Source organism: Nannospalax galili, unplaced genomic scaffold (assembly GCF_000622305.1).
Source record: "Nannospalax galili isolate Female #2095 unplaced genomic scaffold, S.galili_v1.0 scaffold2161, whole genome shotgun sequence".
Lineage (NCBI taxonomy): Eukaryota > Metazoa > Chordata > Mammalia > Rodentia > Spalacidae > Nannospalax > Nannospalax galili.
Genome location: NW_008344208.1, coordinates 72,153 through 84,840, shown reverse-complemented (window position 1 = coordinate 84,840; position 12,688 = coordinate 72,153). Strand labels below are relative to the sequence as shown.

The window sequence follows — 12,688 nt, the reverse complement described above, 5'->3', positions numbered from 1 at the left end:
AGGAAATGTGAACTTTGACTTACTGACTCTGTCTTATTTCATTTAAAAATAGTATTCAGTTCTATCCATTTTCCTATGCATGATGTAATTTATTCTTCTTTACAGTTAAATGAACTCTCTCTGTGTGAAAAAGCATATTATCTTTGCCCATTTACCTACTGACTGAAATATAAGCTGGTTCCATATCATCCACCTTGTAGATAGTGTGAAAAAAATATAAAGATGTGCGAATGTCTCTGGAATGCTGCCTCACATCACAGCACGTACACGTACAGTGCTAATACAGCTGCATCTGACGTTGTTTTAACCTAAGTTTCTGGAGAATCCCCATTCCAATTTCTCTAATAGCTGCATCAGTTTATAGTCCCTCTGGTGGCGTATCAGGATTTCTCCTTTTCATTTCCTTATTAGCATTTGTGGTCATTTGTTTTCTTGATGTATCCATTCTGACTCAGGTATGAAGGAATCTTGAATGTATTTTAATTTTGATCACTTTATTGCAGATAAGGATGTTGGATATTCTCAAATATTTATTGATCATTTGTATTTTTTCTTCTAAAACTGTTTCTTCAATTCAATACTCAAGATAGTTTTCTAGGGGGTCTGGAGAAACAGTTTGGTTGTTAATAGCACTAGCTGCTCTTACAGAGAACGTGGAGTGGATTCCTAGACCTACGTGGTGGCTAACAACCATCAGATTTCAGGTCTTATGTTAATATTAAGGAAGAAAACTAAAATGAATTGAGGAACATTCAAAGCAAGTGGTATAACCGCCTCCTTATTTGTTTGAGGAAATTGATACTGCTTATCTATAGAGCTCTCCTTTTGTCTAAGAAATTAGCTGTTTGTGTAACCCTTGTTTCTGCTTCTGTTAATATGTTCCCTTCTTCGAATCCCAGCTCATATTTCCCTGACCCATAGGTTAGAAACCTCAACCTCTACCTGGCCTGGCCAGGTAGAATGGAGACCCCTGAGCGAGGTCCACCGTCATGTAGGCAGGAATTAAAGCCCACCAATCCTGGAGTGACTATGAACTGATGCTTGTATATAAACACTGTAAAAACTGCTTCCTGGGGCTCAGATTTTGGAGAGGACGTCCCTGGGTCCCTATTGTTGGGAATTAAAGCTGTGACCATCCAATTTGTTCCCCGTCCTTGATTTAAAACTGCCCTTCCAGTTAAAATATTCGATCTAACTTTAAATTAGGTTTTATACGGGATGAGAATCTCAGTTCTAATTTATTCCGCACACACACACACACACACACAGTGTTCTTAGAGTGTATGTGCAGAAATAGTATTTTCTTCAATGTATCTATTACAAACCTTTTTCTAATGTTGGTGGCTGTACCTCTGTGGGTTTACACCTGGAAATTCTATTAATGCAATTATTTATTTGGGGGGATTTATTTGTATGGCCATGACACAACACACATACAGCGTTCAGAGGACAAGTTGCTGGTTTCAGTTCTTTCTTTAAACCATGTGAATTCTGGGAAACAAACTCGGGTTCTCAGGTTTGATGACGAGCACCTTAACACTCTGAGCCATCTTGACTACCCCATTTCTAGATATTCTGCTTTCTTCCATGTCTATCTGTTTGTTTTCACGCCAATGCCGTTCTGATTTTTTTACTATGGTTCTTGATTGAAGGCTGAAATCGGATGTTGTGATAATGTCTAGCCTTGTTTTTTCTTCTCTGGATTTCTTTGGCTTATTTTGCCACACTTACCTCCATCTGAGGGAAGAATTGTTGTCTCAGGTGCACCAAAGAATGCCATTGGAAATTTGTCCACTAAGGATTGGGCAAGTTGATCTCCTTCAGTAGCGTAACCATTTTCACCATATTAATGCTGTAAGCCATGAGAACATTCAGTCTTTCTAACCTGTAGTGTTTCTTCAACAGCTTTGTACCGTATTTTTGCAGTTCATGGTAGACATCTTTTACCTTCTTGGGTAGGTTTATTTATAGTTATTTTATTTTATGGAATCTATTTTGAATGAGATTTTTTTTCCCTTATTTCTTGGCAGTAAGTTATCCTTCTCTCCTGGGAACTGTACGTCAGTTTGTATGCCACTACGTTATTGAAATGTTTATCATATAGAAGAGCTTCTCTTGGATGAGTCTTTTGTTCTTTTTAATTATGGGATCATGTTCTCTGCAAAGAGGGGAAATAGCTTTTCCTGATAGTATCTTTTTTCTCTCCTCTGCATTATTGCTCAAGATAAGACCACAACTGTGACAACCAGGCATGAGCAGGGACGGCTCATCTCATTCCTGACACTGAAGGAAGCAGTGCCTTTCTCCTATTACACTGTGATATAACATGACGTGGTATGGTATGATATGATATGATGTGTTAATGATAAGATATAATATGGAGTTTTGCCTTACATAGTCTTTATAAAGTTGGTGTATGCTCCTCCTATACATAATTTCCTCTGGGTTTTTATGATGAAAGGATATTGAACTCCATCAGAATCATTTCTGGCATGTCTTTGCGATAACTCTGTGGTTTCTGTCTCAATAGATGTTCATTTAAGAACCATCCTTGTTTTCTTGGAATGGAACCAAGTTAATCATGGCTAGTTAATGTGTTAATGTATCAGCTATGTTGGTTTTCAAGTATTCTATTGAGATGATTATGTCTATGTAAGTCACTAAATTTGTCCCATCATTTATTGTAGGTGCTCATCTTGCTTTGATATCAGAGGTGAGTTATGGTATCGTAGAACCAGTTTCTAGTCTTCTTTTATTATTTTATGCAACAGATTATGGACCATTGGTGTTAATGTCTCTTTATATGTTTGGGAGAAGGGTATGGAATCCATCTGGTCTGACCCTTTGCTTCTTTGGGAGAGGTTATGGCTAATTCAGTCCCATTTCTTTTCAGTCGTATTTTCATGCTTTTTATATATAACCTCGGGTTAGTTTTGGGAATCTAAGTGTATAAGATCAATCATTTCTTACAATATTAATGTCTCCATAATGTTCTTTAATTATCCTTTCTATTTCAGTAGTAACAATTCTAATAATGCATTTTTCATCTATAATTTTATTAATTCAGGTGATCGCTCTCATTGGTTAGTTTACCAAGAAATTTATCTGTCTTCTATACTGTTTCAAAGAACAAGCTTTGCTCAGTGAGTCTTCGTATTCTACCATTAGTCATTATTTATTATTATTATTTTATTATTATTAATTTCTGCCTGAACTTCGTGGTCGCTCTGTGACCCTAGCTGGCCTGGAACTCACCCTGTATATCAGGCTGGCCTGGATTTCACAGAGATCCTCCTGCTTCTACCACCCAAGTACTGGGATTAAAGGTGTGAGCCACCATGGCAGCAGAGAGTTTTAACAACTACAACTGCTCAGAGAAGATGGGAGCCCCCTCCCAGGTGCCTATTCTCAAATCACTGCATGAAGACAGCAACCCTACCGTGTGTTTCCAAGACAACCAGCCTAAGTTATACCCGTGGAGGACAGAAGAGGCTGTCAGATCCCCTGGGAATGGAGTTATGGACAGTTGTTAGCTGCTATGTGGGTGCTGGGATTCGAACCTGGGTCTTCTGCAAGAACAGTCAGTATTCTTAACCGTTGAGCCATCTCTCCAGCCCCCTTGACTCCATATTTTAAAATGTTTTCCTTGATTTAATCAGTGACCTACTGCACCATTCATTTTGTGAGTGTTTGTATCTAATGTTCGATTTCTAATTTAATGCACTGTATTCTATAAGCTACAACGGGTTATTTTAATTCATTTGCATTTAAAAGCAACTTCATGGCCTAAAATGAGACCTGTCATAGTGCAATGTATGTGTCAGTGGCAATACGTAGTTGGATTCTGTTTCTTCATGCAGTCATCGGTCCTGCATCTTGAATTAGAGAGTTACATCATTTTCATTTAAAGCTCTCATTGACGGAGACATTCTACTTGCTGTAATTAGGATGGTTCATTCTCTGAGCTGTTGGGTTGTTGTTTGTTCTTTCATGTTTTCACATCTTCCTATTAGAGATTTTCTGGATTACTTGTAGGATATGTTTGCTTATTTCTTAGTTCCCCATTTTTGTGTATCTTCATGCTTTTCTTCCTTCCTATGTTCTCTCCATGGAGACTTTCCTTCTTCCTAGTCTACGTGTAGGATTTCTTTAAGTACTTTCTGCAATACTGCTTAGTACTCATGAAATGTTTGTTTAAGCTGCTCTTAAAATGTGCTAACACCTTGGTTCTATCAACACATAACTTTATGGGATAGCACAGCTTTGGCTAATATTTATTTGCCTTCAGCTCTTGAAACAAAGCATTCTATTCTGTCATGGCTTTTAGGTTTTCAATGAGAAATGCCATGTTTTTCAAATGTATTTTCTTTCTAAGAAAGTTAGCACAAGTACACACACATGCACACGCACACACAGAACAGATTTTTCTACTATTAATCATAGTACTGTTTTGACTGTGTGTGTGTGTGTGTATGTGTGTGTGTGAGAGAGAGAGAGAGAGAGAGATTGTGTCTTCTTATTGTGACCAAGTATATGAGAAACTTAAGTGAAAAAGGATTACTATTTCTCAAAATTTAAAGCTACACAGCACAACTATTATTCTCTCTCTCTCTCTCTCTCTCTGTGTGTGTGTGTGTGTTCAAAGAAGTGTCTCTCACTGATGAAATAACGGCATGAATATTATGACGTTAACCAACAGTTCTTTAATTGTATTTAAGGTCTGCTTCCTGGGATGGAGCCCTTATCTGACAGTGATAGCAGACTTAGGAACCTGAGGCCAAACAGGACACAGGACATAAGGGAGAACTTTCTATCAGTTTTCTACTCAATAGTTACCATATCGAACTGACTCCTAATGACTTATTGTTATACCCTTACATTATTGCATCTCTCAACTCTCACCAGAGAAGTTTCCTTATGCAACGGGTGGTAATTAACACAGAAACTCACAACTTGCCAACACGTAGAGAACAAGAGGCTGCAGAGTGCTTATCTATCAATAGGACAACTACGTCAAACCTCTGCCTTCCGTGGCTCAGGGATCACTGTGGAAGAGTGGCAAAAATACTGTAAGAGTCAGAGGTGGTGGATGATCACAAGGAAACAAAATATTCCAGGCAGCTGGTCAGTTACTCATATGAATTCACAGCAATGGTGACAGCGTGCACAAGTCCCATGCAAGCTCAAATCAGAGAAACAGCCCAGCATAGACATGAGGAGCTAGGTAAGAAGCCCCAGTCCACCTAAGGAAATGGTGGTAATAGATGGCTGCTGGGAGGGGCAGAGACAATCTTTTTCAAGAATGGGATTCTTGGTAGGTAGCCAGATTCCTGGACCCACACTGAAGGATTTTTAGAGACACAAATTAGACTCCATAAGCTTTATTATATTTACATAATAAAGCAATAGGAAGAGGTGAAGATTTGGGAGAGGCTCTAAATATCATCAAATTATATTGTATGAAAATCACAAATATTCAATGAAAAATACAGTAAAAGAAATTAGTTTTGGAGTAGTGTTCCTATAAGCATCAAAAATATTTGTTGTGTAGTACAAACTGTTCTTAATTTCAGACACGCAGAGTGGTAGAGCTACAGAAATCCATAGGTGAAAGAAAGATGTCAAATGCAATAGAAACTTCCAGGAAACCAAGTGAAAAAGAAAAGGAAGGAAAACACAGAACACAGTCTAAAAATTTATGCAATGTTTCTAAACAGCATGATATCCATCACACCCTGTCTTTTACTGTTTTCCGTTCCTTTGATTCTTGCCCCATAATCCTATATTCTTCATTCCAATCAATCCATTAGTCTTATGTCAAGCTGTTGCACGCTCTCTCTCTCTCCCTCTCCGCCCCCCCGCCCTCATTGCCTAGAAATCCTGGCATATTCCTGACACTTGCTGGAAATAGATCCTGGAAATCCAATGGTCTTTACGGAGCTCTGACAGTGAGATGCAACTTCATTCTAGAGTGGTTAGAAGCAGTTAAGAAGTTGAGTTCCACTAAGCCAATCACAGCTATCTAGACTAAAAATACAGAATATTAGGTATTTATCTTCATATTGGGGGAGTATTGGTGTTAATGTCCTACTAAGTAATGTTGTATGATTGATTATAATGTGATTTTTCCTGGATGAAATTAGTCATGGGATTTAAGAAAAGGAGAATGCCTTCTCTCAGTCCTCTGGTGAATGTGTGTGCTAATGAACCAGCTTCTGTTCTCCTCAGGATCTACATGAACAGGAGGAGGAGAGAAGTTGTGAAGCTTCCAAAGGAGCTCAGCAGTGACCCATGCTGTTTCCCTTTGCACTGTGGGTGCCTGAGATCCACATGTCAGTCAGCAGGAAACTTTGACCATGTCTTTGGTCATTTGCCTTCAGGGTAAAGAGACCTGAGACAGAGGCTATGAGCACGGTGCAGATCTCAGAGCTTTGGAATGGATAACAGAATTCAGCCAGGGAATGTTCCCTGATAAATATAACTGGGGGTTTTCTCATTAGGTGTCATGGGCAAACAAACACCAGAGTGTCCCTTGAAAAAGGCATCTGTCACTGAGAGGGAATTCAAACTGAGACCTCTGATATCACCACATAAATATATGACGGCAGAATTTTCTGATTTTATCCTCTCCGTTCTGTCGAAGTCAAAAGAACAAATGTGAGAAAGGACAGGAAGAAGCGTTGTACCGTCTGAACATATCTACGTTTCCCGACGTGCGACTTCAGTCACGGGACCTCAGTGGGGATGTGCTGGATAAACTGAGTATTGGGGGAAGTTGAAACCAGAGCAAATGAGACTTGTGAGGCACAGAACAAAACATATTGACTATGTCTAAGGTGACGCTAAAGGTTTGAGAAAGCAGGGAAGGTGGTTGGAGAAGACGGTTAGAGAAATCAGGAGCCATTTCAGGTTTGCACCCTAAGAAGTTCTGTTCAAAATACACTCTGAAGTTACTCATGGTGCAGCTGCAAGGGAATTGGTTTTTGTTTTTGGTATTGCACTGTGAAAATTGGCTTATAGAACCTGCTGATTTTCTTCAGGTCTTCCAGTATTTCCAAGTCCTTAGTAGCATGATTTTATTTTTAATATTGACACCACTCCTTGATTTTAAGAACTTTACCCACAGAAAATTACTGTGATTCCAAATTCAGCTGTAATTTGTCTCATTCATGGATACAATATCTCCTGTCTGTGTTGTCAGGGATTTCACTGGTATTGTGTTTGGTATTAAATAAACAAAAGACGATGAGAAATTTTATTTTTTACATTTTGATACATTTGGGTTTATTTTTCTTTTTAAAATAGACATGTCACACTGAAGCATGCCTTCAAACAGTATATAAACAAATCTTCAAAAGAAAGGATCATCAAATACCATCTCTAAGCCCTAAGGAGTTGCATATTTTGTCAGGAATAAGCCTACACCTCAGAAACTTGAGATAAAGTTCAAGTGAATATGTGTCAACCCCCAGGCAGTCATACAATTTAAAAACAGCAAAAAATTGAGATTCTTCATCCACTTCCTGCAAGTACGAAATCTCGGTGTAGACGCTGTAGTCATTCTCTTCGATTCCGGGATCAACCTAATCACCAATATGATAGTCAGTCACTTACTGTTTACATGCTTCTTTTGTGTGTTAATTTTCTTTCTAAATTCTCAATTAGATTTCAAGAAATGCCCAGAATGTGGCTCTTCAGTCCCAGGCATGGAATTCCGTGTGTCTACCATGGGGTGCTCTAAATCTGTAAGTCATCTAAAAACTCAAAGCATGACCCATATACTAATTTTCTAGCCCTAAAATGATTCCAGATGAAGTATTTCTTTTGCAGCCATGCAAATGGAGGAATGGGAATTTGCCACTTGAGCCTAGACTTGTGTTTGGCAAAGACCAATGGATGCTGACAGGGCAGGGGTAACTGTGATGGGAAGGGCTAATGAGAAATTTTGGAACAGTTCACTCTGCCCATGAAAGATACTGTACAAATTGTGGTGGGGAACAATTATGTTTTTATGTCTGTCCCTTAAGATGGGCCATGCACGCAAGACTGGGTGCCTAAATTTTGTTCTTGCGAACTGAGGTGCTCCTAATTTGTCATTCAATCCAGAAACTTCCTCGTTCAGAACGAGAAAAGCAAAGAGTAAGAAGACAGCTCACCTTCATGGCTACCAGTCGGATGACTTCCAGAAGCTCTCTGTTTTCAGCTTCAATGCCTTGGGCTCTTGACAGAATTTCATTAGGGGCTCCCGGCATAGCCCTGAGCTCAGTCACTAGGTACTGCAGGGTGTGCTTCCAGGTTCCCACTTGAATGAGTATGGCTTCCAGAAAGTCTTCAACCTAAGCACAGGTAATTGAGAGGGCACACTAAGAGCAGTGAAATACAGACGTGGTTACATGTGCTTTGTCATCAGACAGGCAAAACTAAAATACCCATTTGTAGTTCTTATGGGATGTTAGACTTTGACGAAAATGATATAGCTCTGTAAATTTAAACAATTTACCTAGCTTCCTAAAATTAAAACTGAGCCATTATATTGATCATGTAGTTTCCCATCTGTAATTCTGTAATCTGTCATTCAATTAAGATATTACACATTCGATTGATTTGTTTGTTCATGAGAACGCATGAAGCCTTTTACTGGGACACAGTAGGTTCCCAGAAGACCTGTTTCAGAAAAGATAAATGTCACCAGTATCAATGGCAAACCATTTAACTCAAATTCATCACACTAATAAATTAGACAGTTTACAGTCATACTCATTTTAGGTGATTTTAGGACATTAATAGAAAGACACCATGAGCAACAAATCCCATGGTGTATGCAGGTAAAGAACTATGACACCCTTTGCCTTTAATAACAATATTTGTGTGAATCACAATTTAGTTTTCAAACTTGAGTATGTATTCATTGCCAGCTTCATGCATGAAACTCGTATCTGGTGACTGGAGAGATGGCTCAGAGGCTCAGAGCACTGGCTGCTCTTGCAGAGGACCGAGGTTCAGTTCCCAGCACCCACATGGCGGCTAACAACCATTGCTGATTACAGTTCCAGGGGATCTGATGCCCTCTTCTGACTCTACAGGCATTGCATGATACAGGTGCGCTTACATACATGCAGGCAATATACTCATGCACATAAAAAATACAAATAAAATATTTTTTAAAAAAAAACACTGATGGCAAAAAAGTTACTGGGACATGGTGGCCTATGATTAAGCATGAGGGATTAAGAGTGAGGGATTAAGAATGAGGGATTAAGCATGAGGGATTAAGCATGAGGGATTAAGAGTGAGGGATTAAGAGTGAGGGATTAAGATAGATGAAGCCCATGTTTGCATCCCAAGTGGTCGTGCTGGTGGTAAAATTTCTGTAAAACCTTTCGAAATCTTGGTCTCCTCATCTCAGTTATATTCTATGACACAAAACTGTAGTGATGTCAATAAAGGGCATTGTGAAGTACATTACCATGGAGCATCATCCCTTCCTCCTCTTCCCCCACTTTCCCCAGTTGCTTTCACATGACATTTAAATCAGTTCACTGGAGGACAAGTTATGTCAGGAAACCAGAACAGAGAGATAACAATGATCAATTCCAGCTTCTGTGACTTGTAGACTTTCTCATCACAACGGAGGGAATGGTTTCATTCTGAGGAACACTACACATTACTGGTAGAACCCTTCTATTCCAAATCTTTCAGTTCATTAGAGGAACAGAAGTGTTAGGGAGAAATAAACAGAATGAAGGAGAAGTAGAATCAGGAGTCTTCAAAGTCAAGAACAGTTGGTACGGTGCTCCACCATGAGAGCTGTTGCCACTGTGGGGCGTTAGGAAGGCAGAGTGAAATCAATTGTGTTTGCATTCCTTAAGCATTTACATGAATGTATATAAACATAGATGTGCAACATTGTTCAAAAATTTCCTACAGAATAATGAGTAAAATCCCAGTGGCAAGACATTGGTAAAATACGATCCTCTAACTGCACGATGTATGACTTTGCTACAGTATTATTTAATGTTTTACTTTACTTAGAGTTGACCTACTATTTAATGGGAGTTTTCTTTGGCTGCTTACAGATGTAATTATCACAAGCGATAGAGTGCTTATAATAGCCTGCAGCATGGCAAATCCAGTGCACTGCTTATGTTTCTTTAGGTGGAAAAAGAAAGTTGACTTACTGAGAACTTTTTGGCTTCTTCTAGGTTTGCCGGAGCATAGAAGGAAAAGTTGTGACAGACACTGTAAACATTACCCATGAAGTCCATGTCCTTGTAAAACATTAACATCTGAATGTATAGAATAAAAATTCAGTTATTTCTGTTTTAGGAAATGAGAAAATGAATCAATGACTCAATTATTAATGCATTTAGTAGATGTGAATTCTGCATATGAGAACCAACCAAAATAAAAAAAAAAAAACTCCTATAATTTACTACACTGAATTGAATCCCTAAGATTTCCAAAACTAGAATCTAGAAAGTGTTTTAAAAATCTTTTTACTCTAGGATTTAAGCCCAATGCCGTAGATCACATGTAAATATAAAAATAATCTTGTTTGTCCAAACTGGTATTTCTCTTTTTTAAGTAGCTATTATAATGGTCTATGTTTTCTTTCTACTGCCTTTGTATATATACACTTATATTTTACAAAGCTAAAGATCCTTATCCTTTTGGTTGTGAGCTTCAGTCTGTAGTGGCTGTACCAGCTCTCCAACCTAAAGTGAAAGATTCTGAACAAAAGTTTATACCTGTGAAAATGTTTTCTGGAGCTGGAGACATCGCTCAGTGGCTAAGAGCAGTGGCTGCTCTTGCAGAGGACCTGCTTAGGTTCCCAGCACCCACATGGTGGTTTGAAACTGTCTTTAACACCAGTTCCAGAGGATCAACGCCCTCTTCTGGTCTCCTCAAGCACTGCATACATAAGGATGTCCTTGAGTACGCCCAGGTAAAGCACTCATACACAAAAAATACATATAATATTTTAAAAATGCTTTCTTAAAACAGTGGCTATTTGGGGGCATAATAAGCAATAAAATTATAAATATAAAAATATTAATTAATGTTTACATATTAACAAATATGTAATTACTTAAATAATATTCTTATTTTAATATCAGTAATCTAAAAGTAATAATCAGCTAATTTGCTAAAGTTTAATGGATTACAAGGAATGCTAAGAATCTGAAAGGTTGTCATTCAAAGGAGGGAAATGGAGACAACATGAGTTCACATTTAGTGCGAGTGTGGACACACTCTCCCTGGATCTACTGAAGCTTTAGTTGTTTTCTCCCTGACACTGGCTCACGTTGAACACAGCATCTAGCCTTCAGGAAGACAAAGCCTATTTTCACTTCCTAAACCCGCCTTCCTACTAAATAAAACATCGCAGAGACATTTAAAGTTTGATTCCTAATATTTGAGGTTGCCTGAAAAGATGTCACTTTCTCTTCTCCTTCCCGACAGCCCTTCAGTTCGGTTTAGTTCTGTTCCCTGCCTACCACTTACTAGAAGGCAGTTGTACTTTACCCGGCATCAGCAGTGCGCTAAGTGATGGATGCCACGTGAATTCGGAAATGAGTTCCCCCACAAATCTTAATAGCACTGCAGCATAAGTATAAACATTAAAATCAAGCTAAACCATGTTTAGAGAAAAGCTTAATAAACCATCACATTCCTTGCAAATCAGATTTCCTGAAGCTCTTCCACTTTTAGAGTCTGAGGCTCTGTTTTCCCTGTGTATTATTCGAAACGTTTGACAGTGAGGTGGTCTCCACTCCTTAGTGCGAAGGCTTTTGTTGGAAGATGGAAGCAGTGAGGTACTTACAAATTCGTGGTACATTTTTGAAGAGAAGTCACTGTTGCTCTGAGAGAAGTTGAAGGAAATGAAAAGAAAACGTGAGTGAACAGCTGTGTGAGTGCGTCTTCATCCCGCGCCAGCCACACCTTCTCAAAGCCGACATTGCAGTTACAAAGTCTAGCCTACTTTTGTGCTTAATATTGACCTCAAAACTCATATACCCAAGAGGAAGGGAGGACCCGTTTCACTTCTGAATGAGCTCTCCCACTCTTGATAACCTCACGTACTGGACGTCTTTAAAGACTGTTTTCTCCCTCCTTGAAATATCCCAGTTTAGATTAGGCCTGCTCATTTCACGGGACCCACGGAGATGCCTTCTGTACTGGACGTCTGCAGCTTACTGAACGGAAACGAAAATGAACGGCCACCTGCTGTGTCGCACACAAAGAAATTAGAGCTGTTCCCCAGCTGCATCTCCTCAGGGTCATGCAACAAATGTTAATTTCAGGGGGAAAAAAAGTTCTTTAAATAGTTAAGTACAGACAAATTTTTTAAATCATTGAATTCTTGAAAATCTCTGATTTCATGAAACTCTCATTCTCTTACTACACTTGTTAGTAGCTAAATGTGTTTCTAACATCCACTAAAAGTATTCTAGTAGCTATCTGGTTCATCTTAATTTTAAATGTGATGCAGTAAATCTTTGGAAAGAGGTTAATTTGAGGAAGAAAACAGAGGTGAATAAATTACTTACAAACAGCTGGTTCATTTCCTTATTGAGGTCATTGATGTGATAATTTAGTTTCATGGCCTTGTCCAATAAGTCTTGGAGTGAAATGTCTCCACCATCAGCCCCATTGTTATGGATGGGCACCAAGCACACCTTGTCCC

The 12,688-nt window shown here is 38.8% G+C and overlaps 1 protein-coding gene across 1 annotated transcript; it reads right to left on the bottom strand.

Annotated features, from left to right (window-relative positions):
• Positions 1-7,316: 7,316 nt before the first annotated feature.
• LOC103739987 (prolactin-7C1-like) lies at positions 7,317-11,855 on the bottom strand. The gene is made up of 4 exons (XM_017799987.1): positions 11,825-11,855; positions 10,179-10,286; positions 8,157-8,336; positions 7,317-7,583 (listed from the first exon to the last, which is right to left on the bottom strand). The coding sequence occupies exons 1-4, from the start codon at positions 11,837-11,839 to the stop codon at positions 7,368-7,370; spliced, it is 519 nt and encodes a 172-aa protein (XP_017655476.1). The 5' UTR covers positions 11,840-11,855; the 3' UTR covers positions 7,317-7,367.
• Positions 11,856-12,688: the final 833 nt, after the last annotated feature.

Bases quoted from the DNA above. Each gene is read 5' to 3' on its own strand.
- LOC103739987 (XM_017799987.1), bottom strand. The intron at 8,337-10,178 runs GTAAGTCAACTT...ACCTGTGCTTAG, and splicing joins AAGAAGCCAAAAAGTTCTCA to GTTGAAGACTTTCTGGAAGC. The intron at 7,584-8,156 runs GTGAGCTGTCTT...ATTGGTGATTAG, and splicing joins TCCGACTGGTAGCCATGAAG to GTTGATCCCGGAATCGAAGA.